Source organism: Morone saxatilis, unplaced genomic scaffold (assembly GCF_004916995.1).
Source record: "Morone saxatilis isolate NCDOM2014 unplaced genomic scaffold, NCSU_SB_2.0 Contig3, whole genome shotgun sequence".
NCBI classification, from domain to species: Eukaryota; Metazoa; Chordata; class Actinopteri; family Moronidae; genus Morone; species Morone saxatilis.
The window spans coordinates 15,158,736-15,172,664 of NW_023339873.1; the positions used below are offsets into that span (position 1 = coordinate 15,158,736).

General features: G+C 40.9%; 2 protein-coding genes across 5 annotated transcripts in view; one reads left to right on the top strand and one right to left on the bottom strand.

Annotated features, from left to right (window-relative positions):
* The window catches only part of dnajc17 (DnaJ (Hsp40) homolog, subfamily C, member 17), a 31,542-nt gene that overhangs the window by 3,641 nt on the left and 13,972 nt on the right, over nucleotides 1–13,929 (bottom strand). For 2 of the 3 annotated variants that reach the window (XM_035674063.1, XM_035674065.1), the window contains one exon: nucleotides 13,452–13,571. In XM_035674063.1, the coding sequence (XP_035529956.1) occupies nucleotides 13,452–13,571 (120 nt within the window). Of the gene's footprint in view, nucleotides 1–13,323; nucleotides 13,370–13,451; nucleotides 13,572–13,929 lie in introns of all 3 variants that reach the window. The other variant, XM_035674066.1, reaches the window with a different exon arrangement.
* LOC118337162 (cdc42 effector protein 3) lies at nucleotides 4,157–7,799 on the top strand. Of its 2 annotated transcripts, none has more exons than XM_035674067.1 (3): nucleotides 4,157–4,562; nucleotides 4,662–4,817; nucleotides 6,214–7,799. In XM_035674067.1, exon 3 carries the CDS (start codon nucleotides 6,344–6,346, stop codon nucleotides 6,965–6,967), a length of 624 nt encoding a protein of 207 aa, XP_035529960.1. In that variant the 5' UTR covers nucleotides 4,157–4,562; nucleotides 4,662–4,817; nucleotides 6,214–6,343; the 3' UTR covers nucleotides 6,968–7,799. The 2 variants fall into 2 exon arrangements, with proteins under 2 accessions (XP_035529960.1, XP_035529961.1); XM_035674068.1 differs by having other exon boundaries at nucleotides 4,496–4,562; nucleotides 4,676–4,817.

The window sequence follows — 13,929 nt, forward strand, 5'->3', positions numbered from 1 at the left end:
TTTTCTTAACAAGCCTACTCTGTGGGGTCCAGGCAAACAGTTCTGCCTCTAATGCAGTCTGTTGAAGTTAATCAAGGAACTATTTATCTGGAGTGTGTGGTGGGGTAGTGCGTGTTTCTATATGTGTGTGTTTATGTCACCCAGCTATGGAGTAGGTGATTTATGAGAGGCGAACACATTTAGAGATCATTCATGTGTGAGTTTGTGTGTGTGTGTGTGTGTGTGTGTGTGTGTGGTGTGTGTGTGTTGTGTGTGGTGTGTGTGTGTGTATGTATATGTGTGTGGGTGCCTGAGCACTCCTGCTAACTCAAACAAACAGACAGCGAGCAGGGGTACTACACATGCAACGCTGGAGCCAAGATGAAATTCCTCTGTAGACAAAACTCAAGCTTTGTAAATGGTACAGGATTAATCATCATTCATTATGAGACTCGGCAGACATAAAAACCCCAAAGGTCTGGTCTATTATACCGTTTTTGTTAGTGAAGAACAAACACTACATAGAGATTAAGGCCCAAATCGACTTCCTGTATTTAACCCTTCACATACACATGTCCTGCAAACATCTGGTTTTTGAACGGAACTCCGAGACAAGACCTCCTTGTATTTGACAGCATGTGTCTGAGCAGAAAAAGGCTGCAGATCTAGTCACAGTGCACACGCCTACAGATCATTGATTGTGATGATTATTTCATATACAAGCTGCAGAATTTACATAGAGATATGGCAGGTAAAATATAGGTATGTTAAATACAGCTATTTGACCCTGCATATTGTCCTGCTTTCTCAAATCAAAGTCAGATAGTTCTGATTTCTAAAGATTGTCAATCAGATATAAAACGCAGATCTTTTACACAATCATGTGCAAACCCAGTACAGTGCCTGAATGGACACTGTGTGCAGATAGTGGTAGTTGCGTGTGGACTGCAGATTCAGTCAATAACATTCAGAGGTAAAGCGCAGGGAAAAAAGGCGGGAGTGGATGTGAGGTGCCATGTAAGTAGGCGTGTGGACTTTTACGCATGTGGTTATACGTGGTCACGGTATTGGACAGAATAAAAGTCTGTTGGATGGAGATGTGGAGCGCCTTTGGAAACCGTTAAAGTAAAGGAAATAAACAGTGAAAAGAGAAATGGCAGCAAAGACCTGAACTCCTGGTGCCCTGGCATTTCTCTTTATGATGGATGAGCTCAGGGATCCTAGAATAGGGAGATGTGGGGGTTTGGCCTTTTTAATATCCAACAAAACATCGCTGTAGAAGCAAAATTATGTCTTTCACATCCTGGCCTTCCGGGAAAAGCCCTCTGATTGCAACAGATTTCTCTTTAAAACAAAAGGGGCCACAGGACTAAGATTGCAGCCCGAACCTTGAGATGTCAAAAGCTCAGGCATTATGAGGAGGAAAAAAAGAAAAGAAAATTAGATCAAAGTTCCAAACAAAAAAAAGTAAAATATCTGTGCGCGCTGTGTATGTACATGTTCCCATATCAACATGGTTCCTTATCTAGTTAATGTGCAGAACAAACAGACTGTTTACATCATACCTCCAGTCTTCAAAGTAATCTAAATATCCCAACCATGATCTTATAATTACTAATGATTCAGTGCCAGGAGACAAAGCGGTGCATTCCCAGTCTACACTGACCGCCCACATTCACTGGAAAAAAACTGTATGTTATGAGTTATGCATATGTACATTAAATGTTTTTAACTCAATCCAGCTAAAACTAAATGGAGAGCTCTAAACATTTCGTAAGTCTGTGGGCGCAACAAGGAGATCAAAACAAGTATAAGATCTCTCTGTATAACAGCACAAAATTACTATTATATAACATATTTTTTGGAGGGGGATATGTTGCCATTATTGGACAGTTGATAGTTGAGAAAGACAGAAAGGGATCAGATTTAAAGGGAAGATATTGCAGCTCCATAGAATGTTTTTTTTTTTCACCCACTAAAATTCCCCTTAAAAACTTAATATATGTTTGATAGATAAACAGATGCTGTGAGTTCTATCTTTTAGTCCATTGTAGAGTCAAGTCTTCAATTTGTAAATGTTAACAATGTAGGACGGTGCTGGAAGGCAAAAAAAAAAGGCATCACAAGACATGAATAAAAATGACCTCAGCAGACATTTCTGTTTAGCCTTCCATTAATTATCCAGCCTATTCACCTCCTTACTGTGTTGGACCTGAAGTAACCTTACTTTGTTGATTAGAGGCTACTGTAAGCTTTTTCATGGGTTGGTTAGTCTGCACTTATATATACTTATATATAACTGAACACCTGGACTTTGACTAGTTTCAGATATCTGTCATGTGGCAGTCATGCAACCGAGTGTCTTCACTTTGTCTGAGCAGCCAGACTGCCAAGTTTCTGTTGGAGCGCCTTCAAAAAGCTCATCATTGAGTCATAACTTTGGAGACAAACAGTGACGACAATAGTTAGGATGATGACAAATGCATACTTGGATGTTCTCACTAGAAAGGACAGTGCAAAGCTACCAGTAACGTTGACTTTTAAAACTGAATTGCAATGTGTCCTGCATTTGTCGTCATCGAAAAATGTTTTTCATATACAAGAATCAGACAGTTCTTGCTATAAATCTAGTTTAAATGCTGGCTGTCTTAGGGCCTTGATACAGCGGAAGCTGGAGAACACACAACAAAAGGGCCAGAAGAATATCCACCAAAGCCTCAGTTTGGGCTTCTAGCGCCAGTCAAAGCAATATCTGGAAACACTTTTTATCCTGCAACAACAAAAACACGCAGCATCCCAGATTTCAGGCCCAGCATAGCTGCATCGAACCACACTGCCCACTATGGTCAGGCCTTAGAAAAGAGGCTTATACAGAAATCCAGCTAGGGCTAAACGCATCATCCCAGAGGCTGCATAGCATGACAACACAACTAACAGTGAGCCCAACCATGGTCAGCTGGCAGGTCTTGTGAGGTCATTCCCAAATACCACAGATAACACTAGCTCTTCACCCTGATTGTCTTCTAGCATGAAAGCAGTTTTGTGGTTGTAGGTGGAAGAAGGAGGGGGTTTCTCAGAAGAGAAATGTTCGAAAATGTTCTGTTTCAGTCTTGAGTAAATGTTATGATAATTTCATTTGCGTGAGTAATTGTGTCTGGTCTTGCAGACTGTTTCTGGCGCTGGAGGGGAGAGTGGGAGAACAAGAAAGGCTCAGACGGCACGCCTATTGTTTATTGGATCAATTTGAAAGCACTGGAGGAGCAGTGAAGGATACCATTTGTCGCTTTCCTTCACACCCAGCATGTTTAAGTTTAGTGAACAAGGAGAGGCATTGAGACTCGGGACAAAGGGATACACAGACGTGTCCTCCTTTCTGCTGGAACACAGCGTTCATTATAAGACCTCTATGAGAGCACGATGGCGAGTATCCTTAAAAAATGGGGACACAGGTTGTAGAAGATTAAACTGTTAAAAAATAAATCCTTTCAAACCATCCACCAAGAAAACTAAAAGGGCATGATAAAGACAAGTAACAATTAATGCCTGTGAGAGCACAACAAAATACTTTAACCCTGCTCTTTTTAACACAAACATATAGAGCAGAAACAAGTTTGCTGTTTGGACAAAATTTTGATGATTGTATTGCTGTAGCATTCAAAAGACAAAGACAACAAGATGGAGGTGTGAGAATTGGAACTGCAACATTCTATCTCTCTTGTGCAACCGAGCGTGCTGTGTGCCTGTACATACATGTCTGTGTGCGATAGTGTGTTTTGATTACATAGCAAAGCTATAGGCCTCCATTCAGGCAGAAGGGCCTGTGGAGTGGGCTGGACTGCAAGGCTTTAGACAAGCCAACAGTAAGCAGGAAATCAGGAAATGAGCAGAGTAGAGGGACAATGACATGGAGATTACGGATCAGTTAACCCCCACCCTCTGGGTGACTGACCTGTTTGCTCACTAAATACAACTTCCTTTTAGATACAAGCACGCAATCTATGAAACACACACTTTCAAACACAACCTGCTGTGCACTCAAAAACCTATTCAAACTCAACCTCTCTCACTCTCCCCGTCTCTCCAACACAATTAGCTCCAGAACTGAGTCGTGCGCCTCTGTAGTTTCTCCCACATTTCGGTCTTTCTCAATATCAAGGAATCAAATCAGCAGCTCCTGCTTCACACCCACTGTCTCACAGGTAATGGGTGCAGCCAACCAACCAGCAGGACTTAGTTTAACACTTGTGACTAAAAGGTCAACTCACACCGCAACCAGGATGATATCATCTGACGGCTGGCAACCATTCTAAAGGGGGATGACTGCTAATATAAACTAAGAAAAGCCTTAAGAAAGAAAATTTGAAGAAAAGGCTCCACCTGGAAGTCTTAACGCTCTTGTACTCTGACCTCACCTGGCTTATCTCTTAGGCATAAGAAGACTTTCACCGGCGACACACCTGGAGAGCTCTGCAATGCAAGAGGGAGTTTACACTGGGACGGATTAACAAAAAAAAAAAAAAAAGAGGGGGGGGTTTAATGTCTGAGGGCTGACAAGACTCACCTAAGTAGCAGCATAGACAAAGGTAAGAGACCCTTAAATGTTACGATTTAATGTAAAAGTTCACTTGCTTGTGTCACTGGCGAAATTTCCATTTTAACTGACTCTGTTTCTCTGTTTCAAGACTGTACAATCAAGTCTTCCCTGTAACAGTTGAACAAGCCCCATCATGTCAGGGAAGAGTTTGTCGGGGTGTGCAGGTAGACGCTGTCTAGTTTCCTGACAGAGACGTGTGTGCATGTGAGGGATTCAAATATCCTGTATTTGCTCAGCGAGACAGGTAAGAACTAACTAATCAGTCTTGATGTATTCTATTGTTATTTATCCCACTCGACAAACAACTGCATGAAAAGGAAAATCTTGAAATTAATTGCTTTTAACTAGTGGTTAAAGTTTTCATCAGACGGATTCCTCATCTGTCTCAAAGGTGGATCATTTATGGCAGCACTGAGGAAGATAATTTAAAGAAAGTTTCTTGGCCAATCTGTTTTAATGGGCTTCTTTAATTTTTACTTGGCCATGAAGTGTTTCCTGAACATGAGACTCATGGCTGAAATCCTAAGACTCCTCCTTGGCCAAACTGACATGTTTGGAAAGGAATGCTGTTGTGTCCACGCTCTACAATCTCCCGCTGCTACTAAAGTGCCGGTAAAACCTTTATAGGCCAACAAAACCTGTTTGCTGTAGTGGCTTACAAATTTACAGAGTGAGTGTTTCAAGTCACGAACACAGATCTAATGTGGGCAAAGCTGTTTGGAAGACTGTTAAATCACAGACACTAAATAGATTATCTAATCGCCAGTGTTGATGAACTGAGTTCTGTTTTACTTAATAAAATGATTACAGGTCACGGAACACAAAACAGTTCTTTTTTTCTCTTTTTTTACAAAGTTTGACTTTCATTATAAGTATTAGTGTATGGTTTTCATTTTTGAGCAAGATGTTTCCTTTTAAGTTTTGTTTTTGTTTTGAAATTTTAACAATATAAAATCCCTAAAATACTATGCAAAACATAAAACTTATTTTGAAATGTAATGCCTTGTTATTTATGGAATAAAGATATTTCATTTTATGAAGAGTCACTGCATAAATCCACCACGGCAAAATAAAACTGACTGCCTCCCACATATCTGTATTTTTCACAAAATCATTAACATGTGTTCCAAAGTGAAGTTATCATCATGATTTCTGACAGAAGTTACGGTAAAACCATTTGGGAATCTGCATTTTTGTTCCTTTTGTTACTGGAAGTCTCAAGTAGGCTAATAGACTTCCTTCAGAGGATAGGCGGCAGACCACACCTGCATTTATGGGGAAAGAACAGGGATTAAAAAGTAAATATTTAGAAATGAAAGCTTCAAAGCATTGTTGGAACATGCTGCCAAATAATGCTGAATTTTATTAAATCAAAATCAGGTGGAGCAGGTGCAATCTCTGAACAATGGCTGCCGATTCACATCAAGCCGACTGATCCAGTCCAATACTTACATCTGGTGCTGAATTACATGACGAGCACAAGCACAGGCCTGCTCCATATTCTAGCAAGATGAGAGGGAAACCTTAATGATATCAAACTGATTTATAGTGCATTTAAAAAATAGAGAACTAAGTATGAGACCATTGTAAATTTAAATTAATAAAATAAATAATTTCTCTTTTCTTATGTTTTGTTGCAGATGGCATTATGTGTTTAAGCTTCACCACTTCCTAAGGATTCATTGTCAAACAAAAGAGAATACAAAAGGATACAAAGACTTTTGAGGATACATAAAAACATTTGAGCCTATTTCAACCAAATCTGCCAAGATGCCACTTAGAACATCGTTGTACAGAAAGCCATCCTCTGGTCGTTGGTCCAGCAGGAATTCCAAACGCAGGGAGGTGCTGTCTGTAAATATGATTAGTTTACCACTGGCCGATTTCCGCCACATCTCACATATTGGCAACGATGCCGATACGGACAGCTTTGGAGATCTGTCCTTCTTAAAAATGGACCACGGTCTGCTTCTACAAAGCTCCCAGAGCGAGCAGAATCTCTTCCTGGCCTGCTCGGCGCCACCCAAGCCTCCGCGTCTAAACCTGGATGAGGCAGACGGTTCTGAGAGCCCCGACTGGCACCGAAACCACCAGCACAGCGTGTCCCAGAAGAGAAAGAAATGTAGCTCTATGCCACTTCTGGACAGCGAGGAAGGAGACATAGAGATGGAAAAGGAGGATGGGTGCCAAAGAGGGAATATCGTTGCTTCCAGTCAGACTCACAGACCTGGATGGGGCAGCCTGAGCTCAGACAAGGATGGAGACTCCGGGGACACCTGTGATAAAAGTGCTGGACAGCCAAAGGATGAGGACAGTGGCTTTTCATTTAGCCTCGACCTGGGCCCTTCAATCTTGGATGATGTTCTCCAGGTGATGGACAAACTCCACAATTAGACAAGATAGCAGCCAAGGGTTGCAGGAAGCCTTTACTAAAAGTCTGGAATATGGAGAACTCGAACTGTTCTGTATGACACACTTCTCCTCAAGTAATGGTTATTGTTCAAATAAACTGTAGATATCTTATTTTATGATGCCTGGGCATCTAGTAGTAATATACACACTTTGGAGAGAACTTTTAATGGAGGTTAAGTATTACACTGAAAAGACTGTCTTTTATCAGTATTTCAGTAAAACATGCTACGTACTTTTTGAATCACACATCACAGCAGATTTGTAGGGTAAGGAGCTTACTCTTTTATATAGCACCAGATATTGTGTCTACAGTACACTGGGGTCCATAGCATTTGTAAAAAGTAAAAATAATCTCTTGTTTGAAAGTTAATGTTCTCCTTAGATTGACCCCTTGTAGAAGTCAATCCAATGTTTAAATTAATAATTGGACAAACTGATGTCAAACCCCAAGCTGGACATTTCTTCTTTTACTTCCCTCCTTTGCTAATGTAATCCCCCAAACCACACGCCACAGCACTGAAGACGGCTGTTAAGACTTAAGAGTGTTGTGTTTAAGAAAAGAAAAGCTGCAGCTGGAATCCAAGGTCCTCGAGCTGCGATGTCTTGGCTCTTAGCGTGCTTGCCAATCTATTGTGTGCAGAGGGCAATTTTGCCTCCGCACGCATCCCAGAGGCCCCACTCAAAGGTAGACCAAGGTACCCCCCATCTCTCATTCCCAACAATGCAGTGAAAACAAACACTTAGCTCTGCTTCCAATAAAAGCCCGCCAGTAGTGGCAGGTTGGGCTGCAGACCAAGCCAGGCCACAGGTCCAAGACCTTAAAAAAAAAAAAAAAAGAAAGAGCAGGGTGTTTTCTTAGCTGCAAATCAAGAGTCCGATACTCTTGTGAGTGGCACACGAGAGGGAAAGTGGTAAAGGGTAACGTGATACTTCCACATATGCAGGGGGGTGTCGAGGGAGGAGGACCAGAGACATCCATTACTGCAGCAAAAGTCCTGATGAGGGTTTAAACATTACCTTCTGACCAAACAGACCCCCCCTCCACCTGACACGTGAAAAATACATGCTTGTGTCTCACATACACTGGTGCACAAGTCAAGGGAAACACACATGCATGTGTATGTGAGCATGGAACTGAGATTTGGGTCGATCAAGATGCACTTTCCTCAGGTCTGGATAAGGAGAGAGTCAGGACAGAGCCTCAGTCTTTGCCTTACTGAGGGTGGGGGGGTTGCCAGGAAAGGCTGTGGGGTAAACCCAGAACCAGCCAAATTCCTTAGTTCCCCACGGGTCATGCTGCAAAATATACGAACCACAAGTGTCCCGCTTCTGGCAATGGATTTAGAACTCTATGTATGTCCAGGGACAGCGATGTTTGTGGGTACATCTGCACTGTATATCTGTTTTGACATCTCCCATTTTAAACTGGAAATCACTACCCCTTTTTTTTTTGTATATGTTATGACAATAACACATTGTGAAACATATATGCATTGAAAAATGTACTGCTGTATTTTGGTGAAGTAAAGAAAAATATCGTTCAAATTCCACGATTGGTGGTTTTGTGAATAGAACTGCTTGTGTCAACATTTTAAGAAAGCTTGTATGAGACTGTTTACACACCCTGATGGACAGACATTTATTTGGCTTTTTAACCATCAGCAGCCACTGTGTGGGCAATGAGCGTTGTCAGTCACTTACAGTGTACCTAACAGTTTCCAGAAAAATTATAGCCTTGGATTATCCAACACAACAAGCAGCACAATATCGTTTCAGGGTGGAGAGACACACAAGCCTAAATTAGACAGGCATGTCAAGCAGGATTTAATGTAGAAACATAAATACTGTGTTACATTAAACTGGACTTTGGAGCAACTGCTGAGCTGTTAGGTAAGCCCTGCTCTGAGGCACACCTGTATTACACAGAGTTCAATAGCTAACTAGGGTGTGTTAGTTTGTCAGACTTTTATATACAGGCAACTTTTTCCAGATAAGCAAGAGAAAGAGCTATTCAGTTACACAGACTTTACATTGGACAGTGTTACCCTGTCTGCTACAATGGCCCTTAATGATCAAAGTCTATTTTTTTCACAAGAGAAAGAAAAATTGTGCAGTGTCAGCCAGGCATATACTAGACACTGTGGAAACAAATGATTGCACTACTGATGTTACAAATATATATATATATACAAAAGTATATGTGTACTTTTTTTTAAATTATAAAAAAAAAACACTGACACATCTTGCAAGCCCATCCTTATTCATTATACCTTCTATTTTTTTCACAACAGAAAGAAAAATTGTGCAGTGTCAGCCAGGCATATACTAGACACTGTGGAAACAAATGATTGCACTACTGATGTTACAAATATATATACAAAAGTATATGTGTACTTTTTTTTAAATTATAAAAAAAAAAAACACTGACACATCTTGCAAGCCCATCCTTATTCATTATACCTTCACATTTTTACTTTTTTTTCTGGACTTCTTGCAGAGCAGAGTCCTTGACTGCTACGAGTTCTCAGTGTGAAAAATCATATGAAGTTAAGCTCAACAAGTGTTCAGCCACATGACTGATGCGAGAAGAAAGAGTCTGTAATTGAAGACAAATTATCTTGTCTGCACTGCACAAACTGGCCGAGCTGTGAAGTATCCCAATCACATCTGGTACCACTTCTCTCCCTCCAATAATCTAAACTTGCTGTCATACAGAATACCGAAAACCCTGTCATCTCACTGAGGAGAGGACTTATGACTTATTTATTTTGTAAAAAACAAAAAATATTGTTTTGGCAAATAAGAGATGTCCTCCTACTGTAAATGCATTTTTGCAGTACAGTCTGATGCTGCTGAGACACTGGTTCACACACAGAAGGGGATTTTGTGAAACTGATATTGTTTATGCCGTCTGCATCGTGTCAGAACATATTATCAAGCTATTGATGGTAAGGGCCAAGCCAGTCCACAACAGTTAACCTCTCTCATTACACGCATGATTTGGGCGTACCACAACAATTTTGAAATTCTGACCACACCTTAATCACCCCAGGCAATGTCTAATGAGAGAATACAAAAACACGTCTATATATTTCATGTTATCCCAAACCACTGTAACTTTTCTATACTGTAGTCTTTTGCTCTTTAAGTGTCCTGTTGTACATACATGATATATCACCAACAGCTCCAACCTCATATTATGAGGTTTACTGTCTTTCTCTGTTTACTATATCCATTCAAACCTGGTACACAATTTTAATATCAGATACTAACCAATAATAATAATAATTATAATAACATGATTTCCTCCTTTTGGACCTGATCATAAAAAATATAGAACCCTGTTGGTCTCCCTCCAAGAGGCCCGTTATTGCCATTCAAAGAGGGTTTATTATGCAAACAGCAGGGCCACATACAGCGCATCTCTTCAAGACTCAGTAGCTATTTTAGGTGAGAGTGCACTTTTCAAGCACCAGCAAACCGGCAGGCAGGAAAAACAATCCCAGAATAGCTGATCCGCTGCATCTGGTTTGTGTCGTGACAAGCCTGTGAGGACTCTCATGGCTCTAGATGGAAGAAGCAGGCGTAGAAAGCTCAAATTTAAATCCTTCACAATGGATTCACTTTAAATACTATGGAAAGCTAAACTGCGCAATAAACCATGAATCACGACACAGTGATTAATGATCAAGTTACATCTACGGAGAAAACAAATATTACGTCTGGTAAAGACAAAGCAGATGGTTAGATTGGATTCCATATCTGAGTCAAGTTGGGAGGTGAGATCATTAGTCAGATTTGTGCAATCCATAAAGTCCGCCACATATGAGAAGTCATATTTTGATGCAGAAACTAGACAGTACCGTTCTTATTTAACAGTTCATTTTTATGTACATTATCTGAGCCCTGCAGTGTTTTGGTTACCACACTATTAATATAAACTGTTTATTTTCTTTACTTCAGGTTGATTCAGTCACCATGACTCATTCAGGATTCACTGAGATTTGCAACTGTGTACACTACAATGCTAAAATAAATGCTTGCACTAATGAGAATGACTTAAGCACTTCTTTCATAAAGCTGCCCGTTTCTCAATCTCTAACTATTACAGTTTATTAAGTCAAAGGGTAAAAAAACAACAAAGAACAGCCTGGAGATGAAACTAGATATTTTCCCAAAAGAGGGGTCTGAATTAAGTCAGGAGCACGGGGAGCAATTCCACACAGTGTGAAAGATGTGGCCCTTCCCTATTTTGAAATTTTTAATATCTATGGTGAGAAAATCTGGGTAAATGCAGTGGGGGCCCGTTATAAATCATATCATGTCATATCGGTTTTCTGGAAAAGCAGAACAAAAACAGTTCAACAGGTCTCCTCAGTGTCAGTCTGTGAGAGCAGGGAAAAGCATATCATGGTACAGTTAGTAATGTTCAAGGTCAGGACCCTCAGGGGGAGTCTTCAAGAGGAATTTGTGTCCCCCACTCAGGCCCTTCACATTGGCAAAAAACCTGAGAAACGATCTGCACGCTGTACTGATAGCTCCCGGCAAATTTAATTTATGGACCAATCAGAGCAGAGCTGGGTCCAGTGCTGAATCCAGTGCTACTGATTGGTCTATACTGAGAGCAGAGTGACTCTTAGTCATGCAGAACACAACCACCTGAGTGATGAATGTGTTTGCGTGTATATATATATATATATATTGTTCCGTTTTATGATCTCTGTTAGATCTGTTAGTTTGCTCAGTACAGTGTGTTTTTGCAATCCGTTTTTGAACCTTCAGAAGTTTTTGGGATGTGCAAACCCTACACTCTGTTTGCCCTTCACATTGGCCTCAGATTAATTATTAAGCTGAGCAGATCTGGAACTGAACCTGAGGCACCATGAAGTCATACGTCTGTGTCTCCGAGCTCCCTGTAGTGAGACCCTGACTCTCTGAGCACGATGTTTGGATTGATGAGGTTAAAGAAGCAAGTCCTCACCCAAGCTGCTCCTATGTGATTGCAGCTGGCTAGTGTGAGAGAGTAATGGAGAGGTAGATGACAGAAGGGGAATCTGATTTTTAGATTTAAGATAGAGTCCGACGAGAAGGACCTCCAAGGCACTGGCTTCTTATTACCTCTATATCTCTTTCTCAAATGCCCCCCATGTCCACTGACCCCAGGCCAGATGTGGAACAACATTACTAATATCTACAATGGTTAAACCATTATGTCATGTGGGGCCTCTTTAGCAAGTATTCTCGCTGAGGGCTAATGCGAAAATTACCCGGCCATAGTAATGTTTTCATTCTCAGGGGCAGGACAAAAAAATCTGTAAGGCAAACCAGGTTACCATAATAACATTTAAAGAGATTAGTGTGACAAGTCCCAGTGTGCAAGCTGGGAGTCTCACATGCTAGCCTTGACGAGGGGGTCTGAGACACTGCGCTGGGTGGAGGGGTGAAATCCAGTTCAGCAGCAGCTCTGGAGACATAGATAAGTGTAGATAAAGTCTACTGATCTGCAATCCCTCACAGGTAAAGATCACAACGTAGGAGAAGTAAAATGGACACTGCAGAGAAAAAAAACATTACTTCATACTAATCGAATGACAAGAAAGAAAAACTTTGTAGATTCTCAGTGGATATAGCTGAAATTAGATTATCCTTGAACAGGAAAAGAGTTAATGCGCCTTTGGTGTCTGCATGTGTACTTGGCAGGAAAAGACAAAACATAAGGCGTGCAAAATCAATTAAAAAAAGTTGAGATTGCAATATGGACTACTGTGATTTCCAAATCACATGAAGCAGCACATCAAAGAGAAAATGTTTTAAGATTTTCAAGTTTTTCACAATAAAGCATTGTAGTTTTGTGCAGCAAACCTTTGGCCTGCAGAAAGTAAATTCTTTAAATTCAGAATTAGAAACCACATTCCCTCTAAAAAATATTATTATATTATTATTTAACTAATTATTATTTAAAACGGTAGAAAATAAATAAACACACTATTTACGAAAAACTATTTAAGTATCAATAGCAATAGAGAACCAGACTCACTTGGCAACAATGCAGGAATTTAGTGAGTCTCACGTGCCAGGCTACCATTATTGCACACTGCTTCTTCTGGGTTGCTATGTGAAACGCAGCATTCCTGGGGTCTCCCAGGTCAGGCCTGTTAATGAGCGTCCCGACCAGGGGCTTTGGGCTAGTGCCGGGCCAGTGCCTCACCACTCCAAAGCAAATAAACTGAGGTCCATTTATGCAAACACATTGTTCTAGGACAGACAAGGGGAGCGCAAGCACTGGGGCAATATTTGCACCACTGATACGAAAATAAAACTTTAGAAGGTTTACATACCTCACTTTCGGGGATAGTGTTTATACAATAGTATTTGTGTTGGAACCTGTGTACATGGGAAGATTTTGTAACATGGGGCCGAGAGTAGGAGGGAATTACAACGATGCATTTTGGGATTAGAGTGGTACCTGTGAAGACATAAAGTTGCCAGGTTGAGATACTGGAGCTAAAACCTCGGGCTGTCCTTCAAGCCATGAAATCTTCAAGGGGTTTTCACTCAGGCCACTTTCATTCTTGACTGCCAACTCCTACAAGGCAAAAAACACAAAATAATTGGTGAGTGGATCTTCTGATGGTATCTCTGCCAGTATTTTATTAGGACAATAAATGTTTCTCCATGTCCTGAAATCTGTAAAAAATTGCATTGTGTACATCTTACACCTGGGTATTTGTGCAGCGACTGTTGGTATAATATACATATGAAAAACACATGTAGACAAGGACAAAAGGTGGATTGTAACTGGGCCAACACCCAGAGCAAGGCTGGGACCTGGAAATGGGCAGGCAGAGACCACAGAACCTGTGCCCAGATCCCTGTAGACTGGCATGTTCTCTGGACGGAAACCACACGCGGTGGTGAGGAAGCCACAACAAAAAAGTACAACA